At 34.7% G+C, this 19,073-nt stretch overlaps 1 protein-coding gene across 5 annotated transcripts in view; it reads right to left on the reverse strand.

The window, feature by feature from the left end:
• Positions 1-19,073, reverse strand: part of Nbea (neurobeachin) — a 494,560-nt gene that overhangs the window by 340,153 nt on the left and 135,334 nt on the right. For 3 of the 5 annotated variants that reach the window (XM_026778862.1, XM_005344000.2, XM_026778806.1), the window contains exons 19-26: positions 17,967-18,048; positions 17,644-17,767; positions 16,752-16,944; positions 12,219-13,235; positions 10,720-10,937; positions 8,478-8,631; positions 2,899-2,907; positions 918-1,098 (exon numbers count right to left, since the gene is read on the reverse strand). In XM_026778862.1, coding sequence (XP_026634663.1) covers positions 918-1,098; positions 2,899-2,907; positions 8,478-8,631; positions 10,720-10,937; positions 12,219-13,235; positions 16,752-16,944; positions 17,644-17,767; positions 17,967-18,048 — 1,978 coding nt within the window. The remainder of the gene's footprint in view (positions 1-917; positions 1,099-2,898; positions 2,908-8,477; positions 8,632-10,719; positions 10,938-12,218; positions 13,236-16,751; positions 16,945-17,643; positions 17,768-17,966; positions 18,049-19,073) is intronic. The other 2 variants (XM_005344001.2, XM_026778835.1) reach the window with 1 other exon arrangement.

The following is a 19,073-nucleotide window of genomic DNA, read 5'->3' on the forward strand; positions in this document are numbered from 1 at the left end:
AAAAAAAAAATGCTGAACGATGTTGCGGAGATGGTACAGTGGGTAAGAGCATTTGCTATACAGACATGGGTACCTGAGGACAAATCCTTTGAACCTATATAAAAGGTAGTTATCATCACTCGTACTTGTAACCCCAGTAATATAAAAGGACACCGTAGCTCCAGGTGCAGTGAGAGACACTATATCAAAAGATAAATGGGAAATAATAGAGAAGGATAATGGACATCATCTTCTAAGTTTTACATATACATGCATTGTTAAGTATGCTCACATATATAAACATACATATATGTGTTTATATGCTATACAAATCATACATACACACTTTAAAAATGTTTACCAATAAGGCTCTGCCCTTACTTCACCTATCTTGATGACTCTCACAGCACACCTTTCTATTTCAGGCAGCATCCCCTCTGCCAGAAGAGCTATTTGCACAGCAGGAAGTTTACACTCCTTGTCAATAACAAGGAATCATTATTACAGGAAACACACAGATTTGGGGCTACCATTTCTCTCACTTCCTTCCTCCCTTTCTTTGGTAATTAATACTGGCCATTGGACTCATGCCTCTCCCATTCTCAATCAGGACTCTGCTAATACACCATATCCTCAGCTGTTTGCAGGCCAAGGACATAAACAAGGTTCTCAAATCTTCATTAAAATCACTTCAATGATAAGTACCAGTTTTACTGATTTCTAAATAATTCTAAATATGTTTGACTATATTTGAGGCAATAAATGATTCCATGCAGTCTTCACTGGGAAGACACAAGGTTTTAAAACTGAGTAATCCTGAGGATTACAAGACAGTTACTAATATGCAGGTTCACAACCTGAATCAGTGCTTTCTCTACCTCAGAGTGGTACAAGTCATCTTAATTACACAGCATGGACCATTACCTTGGCTTACTTACCTAGCCGTAGGCACTGTCTCATTAACCCTCCAGAAGACATGTTTTTTTCGGCTTCAATCTCACTAAAATTTAGAGAGCTGGCAAACACGAGGACATCAACCATAGCCATGAGGCGGCTGAGGAATGTCACTGCTGTCTCTGCTGACATGCCTTGTGTCACTTCAATGTTTTCCAGTTCAGTCTTTAAAAAAGGAGAGTTAATCTTGTTTCAAATTTGAAAAAAAATGGCACATGTTACATATAGTACAGGTGAAAAAGTTTGAAAAGCTTAAGTAAGAATATAAAGAATAAATTAATACTACCTATCACAAGACCTTGCCAAATTTTGTTTCCTAACCCACTATTCTTAAACAAAAAGCCCATCTTTAAAATATATTAGTTTAAAATATTGTATTAGTTGAATAAGACTTCATATAATTTCACAAAGATATTTAAAGACAAACACACATATCTTCTTATTCTTGTTTTAGTATAAAAGAGGTATAAAATTGACCTTTATTTTCTAAAATCGTCATCTCCATTTACAAATGGATGTGTTTTCCTTTCTTACAGACATAGTGAATAACGGTAAGGATACACAGCAATTTTCTTTGGTAGCAAATAAGATGACTGTCAAACTATAATACATACTAATGACATCTGTTCTGAAACACTAAGGATTTTATGTATCCAATAAGACTAAAGTTGATATGATCAAAAGAATCAATCCTTTAGATTCCTCACTGATAAGCTATGAAACCCTCACTGTAGAAGGAGGAAGGAGCATTGTTAAGCTGAACGTTAGACTTTAGCTTAACTAAAATATTCCCTGTGATAAAATTGCTATTTCTTAACTTTCAGAAGAAATATTAAAATTTATTTTGTTTCTTAGAATGTGTAACTCTGTAAGTTATGAGCAATTACATCATTTATTTTCATTCTGTATTAAGAACACTATAATTATTTTTATTTTCTTATAACTAGAATTTTCTTAGTGTCAGAAGGAGCAAGGAAAAGAGATACTTTGTAAATAAAAGTGCTGCACAAAGATTCTCGAAATACACACACTATCTATACTGACTGATCTCATCTTTAACCAATGACTTTAGCCAAAAGTCAAGCTCATGGTGCATGGATGAACTAGATTCCTGACTGTTTTCACACTGTCTTTGGAAATGCAGGTTCTTACCTATTTGTATTTTGTTCCTGACAAAGCATGAAATTAAGCTGTGACCACAGCTTAACAGTAATAAGAAAATAATCCATTTTAAGACTACTTTCAGTTATTCTAGGATGAAACACTGGCCATCGATTAGATCAGTCAAAAACTTCTTAATATTCGTCAATAAATTCAGTTTATTTGCAGAGATGTTCTTAAATTCTTCATTATTTTAAATTGTTGAAATGTTGAGAGTCCTACCTCACTGTATTACTGCTTTATTTTCCAGTTGGAATCTACAAATCTAACCAGTGAAATATACTCTAATTTTAATAGTGAATAAGAAACAAATATTACTACATAATTGTTCAATTGTCTATATAATTTGACAAATTATACCAAATATTCTACCAAAATATCAAAATTAAAAGTAAAATGTTTTCTTAACATGAGTAATAACTTATAAAATAATTCTTATCCCATTCTGTTAATAATTATTTACATGGTATATAAGCATCCTATGTTAAAATGCATTTACTATAATTCTTAATAAATCTAAATATATATCTCATCCAATTTCCTATAATTGGAATTTAAATCTGATTGCACACAAGACTCTATTTACATTGTTTTCATTATATTATATTTATTGTTGTTATTAATAAAACAAATACATTGGTGTATTGAAAAAATAATCCTTTTTATAAATTTTTAAAATACACAAAGATATGTTTGATTAAATGATGATATAAAAACTCAAAATATAACCAATTAAAATTTTCACAATTAAAAATAAAATTTAAAACTAAAAAACCTAAAAATTACTGCAAAAGTAATACTAACCTTAGAACCCTGGACATGCATTAGACAAAACAGACAACAGACCAAAAAAATACAAGAAAAAAGGAAATTATTAAAATTAAATGAAAATATATGTAAAATTGAAACACAAAATAACATTTTAAAATTATAGTTGATTATTTTATTAAAAACAAAATTCTCAGAATATCCATTTTATAAAGTACATAACTATAATTAAGATTAAGTATGAAACATTTAAATTTAAATTTATTTTTGGTTGAATAACTGCCCCCAAATATACATGTGAGTATAGCAAATATAGGAGAAAGAATGCAAATTCATTTTACATAACAAGTGTCTAATGGATAGATACTGAAATATTTTAGAATGAACAAAGCATGACCCTGCTCAAACCTAACTTAGTTGGGACTTGAGCAGAAATGACTCAGGGAGATCAATGCATTTCTTATACCAACTATCAGAACTTTATCTATAAGGGAATCATATTAATTTTCCCAAATAGTCACAGCCCTTCCTATACAAAACTAAAGTATTTATGCCAGCACAACTTAAAATTCACTTTCTGTGTCAGAAAATAACTCACTGATAAAACTATAGAATGCCTATCATATGAGCTTAGGTAGCTCATACTACCTAAATTTAGGACATTGTTAAGAATCAGGTTTATATAATAAAAACATTATAGACTTCCCCTACTCCCACAAAACTACAAAATTCAATTCTTTTGAATTTTTACAATAAATGTAAATATAAATTTGAAAACATGCCATTTTCATGGTTTATTCACTGGGAAAATATATAAAAGAATCCTGAACTACCAATAGCTTTATTGTCAAAAGTCTCATGCTTTCCAACCTCATATATTATTAATAAATGACTATAATTAAGACTGCCATCATGCTTGACACAGAAGATAAGGTTGCTTTCCTTTTATATGATGTTACAATTATTTGAAGAACCAGAAATGTTAGTTTTTATTATTTTCCTGGGACAAGAAAAGAAATTAAACCATATTTGACACTGTGTTCTGAGGATTCACTTAAATGGTAACTGAAAATTTTGAGTGATTGTTGGCACTGTGTTGGTCACTGGGAAGTGATGGCACACGCCTTTAATCCCCAGCACTTGGGAAGCAGTGGTTGGATCTCTGTGAGTTCAAGGCCAGCCCGGTCTACAGAGTGAGTTCCAGGCCTATACAGAAAAACCCTATCTCAAAAAACCAAAAAGGAAATAAAATCTTGAGTGATAACAACAAACCGTGAAGGAATATATGACTAACTATGTTGTTTTCTTTTCAATGTTTCCTTCCAATTCTCTACCTTCATTCCTAAGTGTACATAAATAATTCAACTGACTAGTCCTAGAAAACTTAACTCAATAAAATATCCCTTAAGCAAACACTGATCAAACTGCATAGTAAGTGGTTCAATTTTATTTGTTTGTTGTTTATTTATAGACAGAGTCTCACTATATACCCGTGGTATCCTGGAAATTACTATGTAGACCAGAGTGGCCTCAAACTCACAAATAACTCTGACATCTGCTTTTGCTTTCCCTGTGCTGGGAATGAAGGCATGCAGCATCATAATGGGCCAAGGGTCTTAATTTTTTAAAACTACTGGTTTATTTCTATTTAAAATATTTTGTGAGCTATTTACTGTAACATACAGTTTTAAATAACATAGGTATCTAAAACCCCAATATAATACTACTTTTTTTAGATTGTCTACTATAATATAAGCCATGTGCATTTCTAGCCTTCTTAACGTGTACATTAAACCATCTCCTTTACAGTTTAAATTTCTTCCAGAACAATGACACTGTAAGAACTACTCAGACATGCTTTTTCCTACAACTCACAGTCTATTGTGTTCATTTATGGTTTCAGGGAGGAGACAGACCACTTCAAATGGCCAGTCCCCTATAAATAGCAAACAAACAAAAAATGGTTTTGGTTGAATATTTTGGTATCAAAATAGATTATCTATAATAACTCTATTGTCTCAAACATTACAGATGAAAGGCTTTTAAAATAAACTGGGATGATTATTTGACCAGACAAACATGTAAAGAAGGGAGTTCCTGAAGGAATTCAAGAAAGTTCTGAAAGGCTTCCCCACCTCTTATATGCTGCATCTATTACCAAGTTTGATTTGTTAGCCAAAGAGGCCATGCCCACCAAATGATACAGCAATACTGAAACAAAGATCAATCTCATACTGGGGTTCACACATTTTCATTTAATCCAAACTTCACAAAAATTTGTATCTGAGTCTCACTGAAAAATAAAAAAAAATCTGTTTCCCCCCCAGCAGCCCATCAACGGAGTACAGCACTTATCTTGAGAAATAGCAAATGCTCACTTCTGGGTTTAAGTTTCAGGTTATTTTTTAAATAGGGTACTACAAAAATACTTTGCATTCTCCTTCTAGTTATTTTTTAAAGTTTAATACAGTTGTACATTAAAGATTCTAATGACAAAGATAGCAAAAATAAGATGTGTATCTTCTAAGATATAACTGTATTTGTTAAAATATGATTTATCATACTTAGTAGTCATTGAGCCAAATTCAAATTCTTATTTTATAAAGAATGAATTTGCCTAACTTTTGACTGTTCTATAATATTTTATGTACAGCATATGCAATACCAGTGTCTCATACCATACAGCTCATGATAAGCCTGTCCTACTCCTGTTCTCCCAACAGCAGACGGCTAAATGACCTAAAGTATTTATTGTCTAGCTCCACAGAGAAAACCTTGCAACTACTACTGTCAAAGCTATCACTGCTCCCAGGTATTAACAAATGGAAAGCTTCCCGGACATGAAAATCTGAAAAAGATACATGCATCATTAAACTTCCAAGGACAGGAAGACAGCAGTGTCGAGTGTTTCTGCTCCATGCATCTCAAGCTGACGTTCTTATATGACAGCGCCTTTGGTAAATCAGAGCAACCTAGTCTCCTCCCTCTCCTGTTCCAGAACACTTGAGGTTTTGTACTTGGTAGTTTTGAGCTGAAAAGCCCATACTTCCAGTGCATGTTTCATTCTTTATTCATGCTCCTCCTCTTTTTCCCACTACATAGCAAGAACACTAAACAATCCAGTAACACTAAAAAAAATAATATCCTTCACATTTACACATTATACAGAAAGTATGAGAATAAATAAAGATGTTTATTTTTAAAGAGTTATATATACATATATTTAAAATTTATATGAAAATATGTGTTATAATTGAAATATTTTTATTTTACAAAGTATTTATAAAAATATATTTATAGAGTGTTAAACCAGGTATACTGCATTTACCTACTACTTTATTAATAGAAATATTTGACATTAAAAATTTGAAGATTCTTAGTAATGTGTATATTTCAAACCTCTGCAAATTTTAATAGCTTATTAGTAAGTTATTTTATAGAATGATCATTTCTGTTCTGCATAAAGTGTAAAAACATTCTATGTTTATATTAAAGTAAATACAGTCTCTTTAAAATTTTCTGAATGAAAATTTATATGCTTCCACACAGAAGGCACTGTATTTAGTCTTTGAAGTATAGAAAAAGAAGCACCCTTCCTGTCTTGACATAAGAATGCAGTTTACCAGAATTTGGTTTACATCACTAAAGGAAAGTTGAGATGGGACAGAAGAGATGACAGATAAATGCTAGGCACCAGCCTTCTTCACATATCACTAACTCTTTGTAATGTTATTCCCGGGTCACTTCCTTGGTTTGATTACTAAGTAATTCCACAAGACCCCATTGCTCATATGTCATTTTCCCCCCACCTTATCGATGATTTAATTATTCCATTTGCTCAAAACAATGTTTGCAGTCAAGTTCAGCACAAATGTAATTCAATTACAAGAACAAGCTGTAGTCTTCCATACATGTTTTCATTTAGAGAAGTAAGCACAAAGGAAGTTTGTATAAAATCAGATATACTTAATAGATGGTCCTCAAAATCCTTTTTTTGATTGTTAAAATATTTTTTATTTTAAACAATTCAATTTATTATAATAAGCAACAAGATAACTAGATGAGCCGGGGAGTGGTGGTTTTCAAACATACATATCATTAAGTAATTCCTTGTTCCAAATCTCATTAACCTAAGATTTTTCATTTTCTCATCATAATTATATACAAATTTTATATCACATATACTAGATACTTATACATTTTTAGCATAAAGTATTTTTAAAAGCCTACCTATAAATTTTAAAATTTAGTAAGTTTACCTAGCTATCTTTCTTTTTGTTGTTCTGTTTTTCTTTTTGTTTTGTTTTGTTTTGTTTTTTCAAGACAGGGTTTCTCTGTAGCTTTGTAGTCTGCCCTGGAACTAGTTCTTGTAGACCAGGCTGCCTTCAAACTCACAGAGATCCACCTGACTGTGCCTACTGAGTGCTAGGATTAAAGATGTATACCACCTTTTGTATGTCCTTTTGCACTGCTCCCAAATTAGCCTGCTTGCCTGTAACTTGCTGGTTGAATTCATCAGGAACACATATATGTGTGCCAGGGGGAGGTATGAGAGGTTACAATCTGTTGCAGTTAATATTTTAATTTCTATGCTATTCCAGTGGACAGAATGAGAAAAAGAACCATGTAGGAAAATCATGTTACTGACAAAATAAAGTCTGGATCAGTGTGGAAGCATTCCTCAGTAAGCAACATATGTGTTAATAAATCACGATATTCTGTGGCAAAGGTGTGTTCGAGGGTTAACAAAAGAGTTTCTTATAAGAAGCAGCAAGATGGGCCACATGGCAAGTGAAATTCTATATTCTTTCCAATCTAATCAAGTTACACTTAAATGGAGTCATTTTGACAGAAATCAAAGATATCTTTAAAAAAAAGATTTGACTCTGGGAATCAAACCAAATACTCACATATGCTAGAAAGGAGTACTGCCACTCAGCTACAGACACACTAGCTCATAACTAAAGATATATATAAGATGAAAATTACACATAACTTAATATTAGTCTGTTGCATTTTTAAAAGACATACATGATCAACATTAAAGTATTTTCCAAATTAAATATATTAGTATTTTTCAATGTTTTATAAAAAAAATAGTATTTTTAATGGCAAATTGGCAAATAAGGTCATATTATACTACAAATAGATTTTAACAGCTTACTACAAAGATTTAAAGAGATACACAGCATATAAAAGTTTGAAAAATGTTTATAATTGTAGTTCTTAAAAGATTTCACCAGAAGCCGGGCGGTGGTGGCGCACGCCTTTAATCCCAGCACTCGGGAGGCAGAGGCAGGCGGATCTCTGTGAGTTCGAGACCAGCCTGGTCTACAAGAGCTAGTTCCAGGACAGGCTCCAAAACCACAGAGAAACCCTGTCTCGAAAAAAAAAAAAAGATTTCACCAGAAACGATGGAGTGATTTCTAATAAATATTCACAGGAAAACTCCAGCACTGTCAAATAAAAGAGACTGGAATATAAATCTAATAAGTGGTTTAAGAGTTCCTGCAGTTACTATTTAAAATCTGCCTTTTTCCTGTGTCTGAAATTTTTGGAATCCTCAATTCATGTCATTACAAAGCATAACCACTAGATGGCGATAAAGAACTTACAGTTGGTGATGTAGCTGCTGAGAGCAAAGGTAAAATTCCTCCACAGGCAATGATGATGTTGTCTACCATTTGGGAAATGAGGTGAATTGTGTTATGTACAAAAATAATGTTTTCATTGCTGTTGACAAAATCCATTACAGACTTTGTAGAATGGCTGAAACAGAGAAAAACCAATTATTTTCTTTAAGTAAATGTAAGAGATTTAGATACTTAGAATAAAGTATCTAAAGTATTCTGAATAGAATGAAACTTTTGAAGTAAAAAGTTACAAAATATAGATGTTGTAAACAATTTAAAACTTAATTATTAGAACAATAAAAACTTGTAATTCAGATATTTTACCAAAATATTTCTGCACAGTTCTTTGTGTCCATATACATTAAAGAAATATAATATTTTGTTGTTCTTTCTTGGTTTGTTTAAGAATGGACATCAGTACTCTAAAACCTAAACTCACCACACAGGTAGCATGGGCTAATAATCCTTGATTTCGCATTTCTAATTGCTAAGTAGCTTCTAAGACATCTGAGTAGCCCCATGAATTTAACTAGTTTGGTTGTATCTGCTGATCCTGTGTTAGGAAGCAAACTAGTTGAGAGCCTTCAGAGCGAAAGTTCCAGCTGGGGTTCTGAGCCCAGCTTTCCTTACTGCCATGAGGAAACATGGGGAGTGTAGCATCAGGAATTATTGCAAATGAAAAGGAAGGTCACAGAAGAAGGCAGCAGCAGGATTTTCCACATAAACATGCAATGAAGGTGCCAAAGAAACACTGTTTTATTGCAATTAGATATTCTCCTCTACCCTAAAAAGAATCTTTTAAAAATTTGTATATACTTATGTTTAGAAACTTTCATGAGCATCAACACAAAAGCAAAGACACCCAGTTTGTTGTTGGAAGGAAAACTAGGCGGATTACACTGTTTACCTCACATATCCACCTCCATGTGCAGTCAGGCCTTTCATCTCGAGGTTCATACATAGCACGTAACAACATTAGCATGTGTCTAGGGCTAGCTTATGAACAGAGTGAGCACATCAAACACAGAAACTCCCTTGGCAGATACACTGACAACTTCCCAACACTACGTCATGTTCCCCACAATAACAGCCCAGGTTTTGTTCCAAAGATAGTTGGCCTCCCCAGGTACTGAACTGTTAGTCAGAATTGATTCAGCAATCCTATTTTCTTTTTAGGGGTGTTTTCCAAATGAATGTACAACCCTGACAACAATATGAAAAAAAATTTTAAGGGGCTTCATTCAATAGAAAAAAAAATATTTATGAAAAGAAAGAAAAATAGCATAGGGAGAAGGAAAAGAATGAGAAAATGGAGAAATGAAGGAAAGTCTGACTTTTAACAGAGAAAACCTTAATCCTAAAGGAAAACCAAGAGAGGTACAAATGCCAGTTTCAGTCTGAGGACATGATAGAGTGGACCAAATCTCAGCTGAAGATGAGGTGTTTTGCTGCTTACAGACATCAACTTCCAAAATTTACATGCTTGCACATGTGAATGACATACACCCTGATTAAGAAATGTGCATCTGTTATTAGAAACCTGAACTGAAACTTTTTATAAAAAGCAGATATTTAATTCAGACAGATTTAAAACAATATCCACTAACTGCCTATATATATATATATATAGATTCTAATGATATACATGTTACAGGTTACTTTAAGATTTTATTCTAGTACTGTTATTGTATTGCTGTTACTAAATAACAAAGCTCACAGTATAGAGTTTAACAAGAAAAGGTGTAATTACAGAAGTATAAACCAAAGATGGTCTTTAATTCTTTTTTGTGTAGAATGAGCCAAATTTTAAAATTCTGTTTCAATTCTGTCTAAAGCTAAATTGTTACATATCTAAAGGTAGATGCTCCAAACATTACAAAAACAATACTTTATATAAATATTTGTCTATCAAACTTATTGAATTTTAAAACAAATTTAATTTGTGAATATTATTGGATTACTAAATCATTTAATAAAATATTTATTATCTTGGGCTGGGAAGTTGGCTCTGTGGTTAAGCACACTTGTTCTGGGTTCTTCTCAGCACCCACATGCTGGCTTACAACCATCTATAACTGCAGTTCTAGTCAACACCCTCCTTTGACCTCAGTAGGCCATGGACATCGCACACAGGCATAGATACACACAAACACATACAAACATACATACGTAAAATAAATTTCGTTTTCTCAACTGAAGGTAAAAATACAGAAGAGAGTTGTACCTTCTCCACACATGCACATCCGTCTCTAACGCGAACAACAAGTCAGTGAGAAGCCGCTGGTGCATGGGAGACCACTTAAACTCCGGGATCCGGAACATGGTAGTCCGGGGGCCAGGGCTGAACTGGCGCCGCTGTTCCTCAGTCATTGGCATTCCTCGAAATCCTAAATCAACTCTGAGATCTCGGTCTTGTTGAGTAACAGACCGGCCCTGAACAGCCTAAACAAAGAGAGGGTAAACTTTTGTAGAGCACAAGAGAGATGTGAGATTCAAAAACCAGTGTGCGCAATAGTGAATAGGAGAGTACATGTGATTATAGTGGTGAGGGCATTTCAAACACCTGTACAGAAGTTCTTTCGATTCATCTGAAGTCTGCTATTGGAAATTCTGCTTTGATACTGCAGAAAAACGTGTGTGCATTCTCAAAGAAAAACGGGCAAGCCTAGTGATTATTATGCCCAGTAAGCAATGATCTGTTTTTCTTTTATTTGAAATCTTACCTTATTCAATATTCTCTCTCCCTGCCAATTAACACTTTAGTACAAATGTCACAAAAATAGAAATTAACAAACAAAAAATAAACACACCTTTCTCACATACATAATATATCATCATATTCTTACTGAAGTACTAAGACAATAGTGAAACATGGTTTATTCTTTCCAATACAGGTGGAATGGAAACATAAACTTACCTTCAATGAAATCAAAAGACAGAAAGAAAGTCTAGAGAGCCAACAAAACTGAAATCTTTGAGTGTCATTATAATCTCATCAACTTTTAACCATATAGTATCGGTTTATTCCAAAACGTAAGTAGTAACAACTCAAGTTTGTCTCAGAAGACACTTTACTGCAGATTGTCCAAAACCACAACACTAACATTTGCTAACCACAAAGCCCAAGTAGCTTATTTAAAAAAAAAATAACAAATTCTATCTATTCCATAAAGAAAGTTCTCATTGCTAATAATCCCAGATTTTCTTGGCTATATTACCTACCTAACAGGCTGTTGTAAGGACTGAATCGGGAAACATCTACCAGTGTCTGGAGAACAGTAGGCATGAACAGATAACAGCCCCTTCTCCTACTGTTCACGCATCTGTACAAGCTGGCTGCAAGTCCCCTTATCTACACTCCCCAGAACAGGCTTGCCTTGAGCACAAGGTTAGAATGAAGATCTCAAGTACAAAGGTGGAAATGTAGTTATAAACTGTAAAAATGAGCAGAAGACCTTAATGGTCATATTTTAATCTACCACAATGTCTTATATGACAGAAGAATCTGAGCCCCAAAGAAGTTGAGCAAAATTAGAGATACATGGCAGAACTGGGAGTATAAGTCATATCATTTGAACTTCATATGTACATGCCACAGTAGTCAGTTCTGTAAGTTACACATTACATGGATTTAAGTGTAGTGTCACTCTAGAAAACCACTTTAGCGAACAGCTCAGTGCCCATCTGACATGTTTACTTCTGCAATTCAATGGGGCGGCTTACTTGTGTTGTTGTAGTAGTCTGGATTTTTCGGATTTCCTTTCCTGATTCCTTGCCATCATCAGATCGCTCAGTGTCTGAAATTATACTTCCTGCATCAATATTAGGTACAATTTTGCTGTTGGAAGACTCTGTTTCCAGAGTTGTGGCAGTCATTTCAGCATAGTCCAACCCCTTTACTGATGAAGCTAAGTCTCTTTCAGAGACACTGCTCACTCCATCTGAAGTCGTATGAATTCTGAAGTCTTTCTCTTCTATTATGCTTGATGTGCAAGCTAAGTCTACATTTGCAGTCATGTGAGCAAGCAATCCAAGATCATCACTGACACCAAGATGTACTTGGGTGTCTTGAATATTTGGGATGATATGATTGCTAGAAAGTTCTGGAAGTAGTTTCTCTTCCTGTTTGGGTATTTTATCAAAGAGGAAGGATGTGCTACTGTTAGAAAGGTCCTCTTTCTCATCTGCTAGTGTGATCAATGGACCATTGTCCTTCTCTTCATTTTTTTTAATGATACCAACACTTCCATGCACATTGTTCTGGAGTTTCTCAACAGCAGCACTGTACACATTATCCAACAAGGACTCCACTTCCACAAGGGCACCATTCTCTCCACCCACCAACGTCTCTGGTGATAAATCCATATCATCAAGCTTTACTTCTGTCGCTTCTACTTTCTCTGCTTTTATATCAACCAGAAGATCATGCACTTCCACGTGCACTCCACTACCAGGTCTGTCTGAACTTCCAAGAATATCATCTGATACTTTGGTTGACATGAGCAAGTCTCGTGTATCTGTGCTAACCGGGTAGTCTGTCTCACTCTCTGGGCTCTGGCTTTGGGAAAGGTCTTCTATCTCGCGGATTTCCATTCCTCCTTTTGCTCCCGTTGTCTGTGATGAAAGACCAGAGATGGTGCTCACATTTCCTTTCTTTCCCTTCTTAATGTTCTCCTCCTCTTGTCGTTGATACTCCTCATACATTTTGGCCAGGTATTCTTTGTGTGCTTCATAAGTAACCTAGGAAATAAGTAAAGAGGTGTCATGTATATTACAAAAGAAAGATAGAAATAAGACCAACAAAATTCAGTAATAATAACAAAAATGGTAAAAGTACTTTAAGATTTAGTTTTATTAAATAATTAGATTTATCATGTAATTGGAAACATTATAAAATACAACATTATTACCTGACATGTTTCTAATCACGTAGGTATCTGCAAACTAAGGTTCCTTTGCACAGGTTAAGTATTCAATGTTAACCAACATCATATGATATCTAACTTATGGACACTGATTAGTCTCAATGACTTGGCAGAAGATAATATCCAATATGACAACTTCTATTACTATGCCAGCTTTCACATGGCTACTGTAATATTTTCACCCATCACAACCATGACTGAAAGTTGCTCATATGAGCCTGTAAAGAGACATTTATAAGGTACTACATCAATTTTATATATAGAAGTAACTAGATTAGAAATATCAGGATATGCTGTGCATGAATTGCAATGCCTTTTTCTTTGTTACATTAAAACTTATTAAAGCAATGACAAATTCAAGGTGTGCATGTGCAAAATATAGGACTATACTAAGTATTATGAATTCTTCTAATGTTAAAAATCTTTCCTTAAGCCAGGCGGTGGTGGCACATGCCTTTAATCTCAGCACTCGGGAGGCAGAGGCAGGTGGATCTCTGGGAGTTCGAGGCCAACCTGGTCTACAAGAGCTAGTTCCGGGACAGGCACCAAAGCTACAGAGAAACCCTGTCTCGAAAAACCAAAAAAAAAAAAAAAAATCTTTCCTTATAGGCACACAAAATTACTTTATATTAACCTGTGGATTAACAGGGGTTTTGGTTGACCTTATTTTTTGGTATAAAACCCATATCCTACAAAAGAAACTCCCTGATCATGGGAAATGGCAACCTGTTTCTCAAAGGCCACATCAGTTTGTCATCTATTTTGATTAGTAAAATTTTATTATAATACAACCATGTTAACTGATGTTCTTGTTTTCTTTGTCTGTTTTCACAATAAACAGATGAGTTGAGCAGTTTCATCAGAGGCAGAAACCCCCAAACATATATTATCTGGTCTCTAGAATCATTTTTCTAATTCCTGTTAAAAATAACTATATGCAGCCAGGACGTGGTGATGTATGTCTTTAATTCCAGCTCTCAGGAGGCAGAGGTGGGTAGATTTCTGTGAGTTCAAGGCTAGCCTGATCTCCAAGAGCTAGTTCTAGACAGGCTCCAAAGCTATGGAGAGAGCTAAAAGATGCTCAGTGATTAAAAGCACTTATGACTTTGCAGAGGTTCCAGGTCTGATTCTCACATGACAGCTTACAAATGTCCATAACTCCAGTTCCAAGGGATCTGATACCCTTTTCCTGATATCAAGTACCAGAAACCCATGTGGTCCCCAGATATATGTGTGAAAAATATTCATACACATTAAATAAATATAAAAATTTAAAAAAGCTACAGAGAAACCCTGTTTCAAAAAAGGGGGAAGGGACAAATTATGAGTTTTCTAAACCACAAAACTTAATTGCAACATAACTGGGTTAGTTGCCTAATTTTGTTTTGTTTTTGGTTTTGTTTTTTTTTTTTTTTTTTTTGAGACAGGGTTTCTCTGTGGCTTTGGAGCCTGTCCTGGAACTCGCTCTGTAGACCAGGCTGGTCTCGAACTCACAGAGATCCGCCTGCCTCTGCCTCCCAGTGCTGGGATTAAAGGCGTGCGCCACCATCGCCCGGCTAGTTGCCTAATTTTGGATGTCCACATTTCCTCTGTGATGCTACTTACAGTTGAAGAATCACAACTTTGAATTACTAGAATATAATGTGTGCATAAATGAAGTACTCTCCTTACCAAAAACAAGTACTATTCAAAGTTTAATAGGGAGAGGTAGAATCTTAGAATTAAAAAATATTGGAAGATAACATATATAGTGGTTTGGACAGTAAGGACATTACTACTACAGTAAGTAGTAATGGTCTCTCTAGGCCCATATATTTGAATGTTTAGTCATCAGGAAGTGGTATTATTTGAGAAGGATGAGAACAATCAGGAGGTGTGGACTTTATGGAGTAAGTGTGGCTTTGTTGGAGGAAATGTATCACTGGGGGTGGGTTTTGAGGTTTCAAAACTCCATATTAAATTTTTTTAAGATTTATTTATTATGTATATAGTGTTCTGCCTGCATGTATCCTTGCCTGCCAGAAGAAGGCATCAGATCTCATTATAGATAGTTGTGAGCCATCACATGGTTGCCAGGAACTGAACTCAGGATCTCTGAGCCATCTCTCCAGCACCCCCAAAAGTCCATATTACGCCCCCTACCTACTGTTTGTGGATCAGGAAGTAGGTCTCAGCTATTTCTCCTGCACCATGCCTGCCTGCCATAATGCTTCCTGTAGTTACAATAATGGACTTACCTCTGAAACTGCAAGCAAGGCAAGCCCCAGTTTAATGTTTTCTTTTATAAGCATTACCTCAGTCATGGTGTCTCTCTTTTTCACAGCAATAGAACACTGACTACAACACTATAATTAAAAATATTATTAAAAGTGCATACCTTTAATCTCAACACTAAGGTGGCAGAAACAGAGAGACCTTTGTGAGTCTGAGGCCAGCATTGCCTAATATGGAAAAAGCTAAATGTATAAGTGGAAGATGGGTACATTCAGAAGGCACTGACACTGAGATGTCTTCCTCAATCACTAGTGGCACCTCGTTTTTTGAGACAGCATTTTTTACTGAACAGGGATGCATGACTTTGCCTAGAGATAGCCAGAGAGCCCTTGGGATTTCCCATTATGCTCGCCAGCACCGGTGGTAAAGTCTGTCCAGCCATGCCTAGTCTGTTATGTGGATGAAGGGAATCCAAATTCAGGTCCACATGCTTGTACAGAAAGTACTTTATCCACTCAGCCAAGTCCCATTTATTATTTATTATTTGCAAGTATTTATTATTCACTTGATAATGAATCTGATTACTTTAAAACATCTATAGAAGTACATTTTAGCTAATATTTCATAACTATGCTTGTAAGATTTGAGTATGGTTTAGTTAAAAAAAACTGATTCAGACTCAGGTTCTCACATCTGCTACAAACATATACAGTAAAAATTGTCAATTAAGAGGACAGTGAGATGGCTCATCAGAGAAAGATGCTTGCCAACAATCCCTGAACCCAGAGAGTGGAAGGAGAGAACTGGCTCTCATAAATCATCCTGACTTCCAGTAGGATCACACACACACACACACACACACACAAACACACACTTTAACTTTTAAGTGTTATTAAAACAAAATTTCTACTTTAAGTCTTTGTGTTTTTGTGTTTGAATTAAATGATCTTGAAACCACCGTCAAGCTCTCACCAAAGGGCAGAAAAGTACAAAGTCAAACCTAGGATAAAGGAATGGGCCATAACTGAGAATGGCCACCAGGTGGCACCAGATGAGCGTTTATAGCCATTTACTCCTTTGCGGAAACTTCACCGACAACACATGCTGCGCCGGTTACCTTGGAATGGGCTATTGAGAGTGTGTCCACCCAGACTCTCCAGCCTCCCCATTCATATTTTATTGCATGATACAAAAGAATCCGGAAGATGTTGTAGACCATCTCAGTAATCTTCTGTTCCTCAGAACTTTTGGGGTTGATATAGCCAAGAGAAAACATCCAATCCTGCCACACTGAACACTGCAGTAAGCATCTAAGTAAGAAAAAGAGCTCATTAAGAATATGAAAATTACATTTCACTACTCTGAAATGTAGATAAAATAAAGAAAATATAATCTGAGCACAAAAATTATTCTATGTATTCTGTAACTTCCACCAATTTCGTTCTTTCCTAGAAAATATGAATTATTAATCAAAATTACTTCCTAACTCTCCTGGTCAGAGTTGGTTACTGTTTCTGAATGCTCTCATCTCCATGAGTACTCGCAATGCACTCAGTTTGCTCATCAGGCACACCAATCCAACTACACTAACCTGGGCCCAATGTTTCACACAAATACATAAAATTGTTAGAAGCTTAGGAAATGACCACAAACTCATGGACTCTAACTGCGCATACCATATCTGAGCTAGGAAGCTGTAAATGCATAACAAGAATCAGTGACATGACACGAGAGCACAGGTGGATGTGGGCAAAGTCAACACAATGTACTAAAGGCACATTGGTGACAGTATCAGGGATAGCTGATCATATTCCAAGCACAAATCTGTGGATCTGTATTTTCATACATATATTTAATTAAATATACTAGGTCAACCAAATAAAAGCCTATACAATTGGTAAAAAGATGTCTTTTAAAATGATTAAGAATATTTTTAAAAATATTTGAATTTTTTATTTGAAAATGATTCAAAATCAAGGGCACAGAAAATATAAAACCAGACTGTTTACCTTCTGTTTTCACGGCTGTTACTGAAAAGCTTGATCATGTCAGATAAGAACAACCTACGAACTTCCATCAATTCTGCGCTTGGTGTTGAGTTCTTTAACAATGTTGCCACCACCTTAAGAATCACTATAAACAAAATCTGTATTAAAATGTAAAAAGGTAACTAAGACATAACACATTTACTCATTTTCAACTACATGCTTAGCTCTGGCAATGGAGTGCGGCTGCCATAAAATGTGCACACTGAAAGGACCACAAACTCCGATTTAGTCCCGCACATGACCACATAACCACCATGTAGTAGAAAAGAGTGGCATCTGCTCACTTGGGTTCTGAATTTTCACTGTAGAGTCTGGCTCAGGGTGTGGTTTATGCACAACTTGAGTACACACTTGCTCTGTCAAGATCTGAAAGATGAAAAATTTGAACTTCATTTAGAGAAAAAAATTTAAAACTGCAAACTGTAGCTAAATAATCTTTAAAACATTTAGAATAATTTCCAATGAAATGAAATCTCTCCCAAAGGAGCTTGCTAAAAAATTACATATATTCCTAAACTAAAATCTATATACCTCAAGTTTTACTTACTTTGGATAAAGACAAAAGTCAGACACTGTTATCTATGGAAGGAAAGAATAATTAGCTAATATAAAATTTGTTCTGTTCAAAACAGGCTTTCAGTATACACTTTTAATACAGTCCTGTTTTGAATTATAAATATGCAATGTTGTGTGTCATGTTAATAAAAAATCAATAAATGTTAGCAAAATTATGCCTCATACAGAAAAGAAATCTAAAATTTATATTTCTATTTTTGACTAAAATGGATGCTCAAAACCCTTAAGAATAATTTTGCACATCTTGCTTATGTTCCCACAGTTTACACCAGAAGCTGACACATATCAGTAATCAGTAAGTGACAGAATGAATACATGAGGCACATAAATAATATGTGTGGTCGTTCATGTACTCTGGGCTTTAACCATACTTGTCTCTATGCTTCTATCTAGCTACCCGTCTGTCTATATACATATACTTCAGCAGAGAAGCATTTCACTAAAGATGGCATTTCCTATCAGTGACTTCATTTTTTACTTAGAGCAGACATGTCAAACTCTAAATATCCATAAAAAAAAAACAGACGAACACAGCAGCAATACAAAATTTGTAGCTAAAGTATCAATGTTAATTTTGAGACCAGTTACGCGGAGCTCTAAGGTAAAAGCTAGACTAGAAAGAGTAAGTTAGTATACAAGGATGGTGGCTTCTGAGAAGAAAACCATGACATCCAGAAGGAAGCATTTTTCTTTCACTTTACTTAGACCAATGAGAGAACAGGAAACTTACAGAGATATATGAGAGGTATATATGAAAAATGTATAGACTTGAAATTAGACATTGGTCTATTATTACTTAAGTTCAAATATTGGAT

This window comes from Microtus ochrogaster, chromosome 1 (genome assembly GCF_000317375.1).
Source record: "Microtus ochrogaster isolate Prairie Vole_2 chromosome 1, MicOch1.0, whole genome shotgun sequence".
In the NCBI taxonomy this organism is placed as follows: domain Eukaryota; kingdom Metazoa; phylum Chordata; class Mammalia; order Rodentia; family Cricetidae; genus Microtus; species Microtus ochrogaster.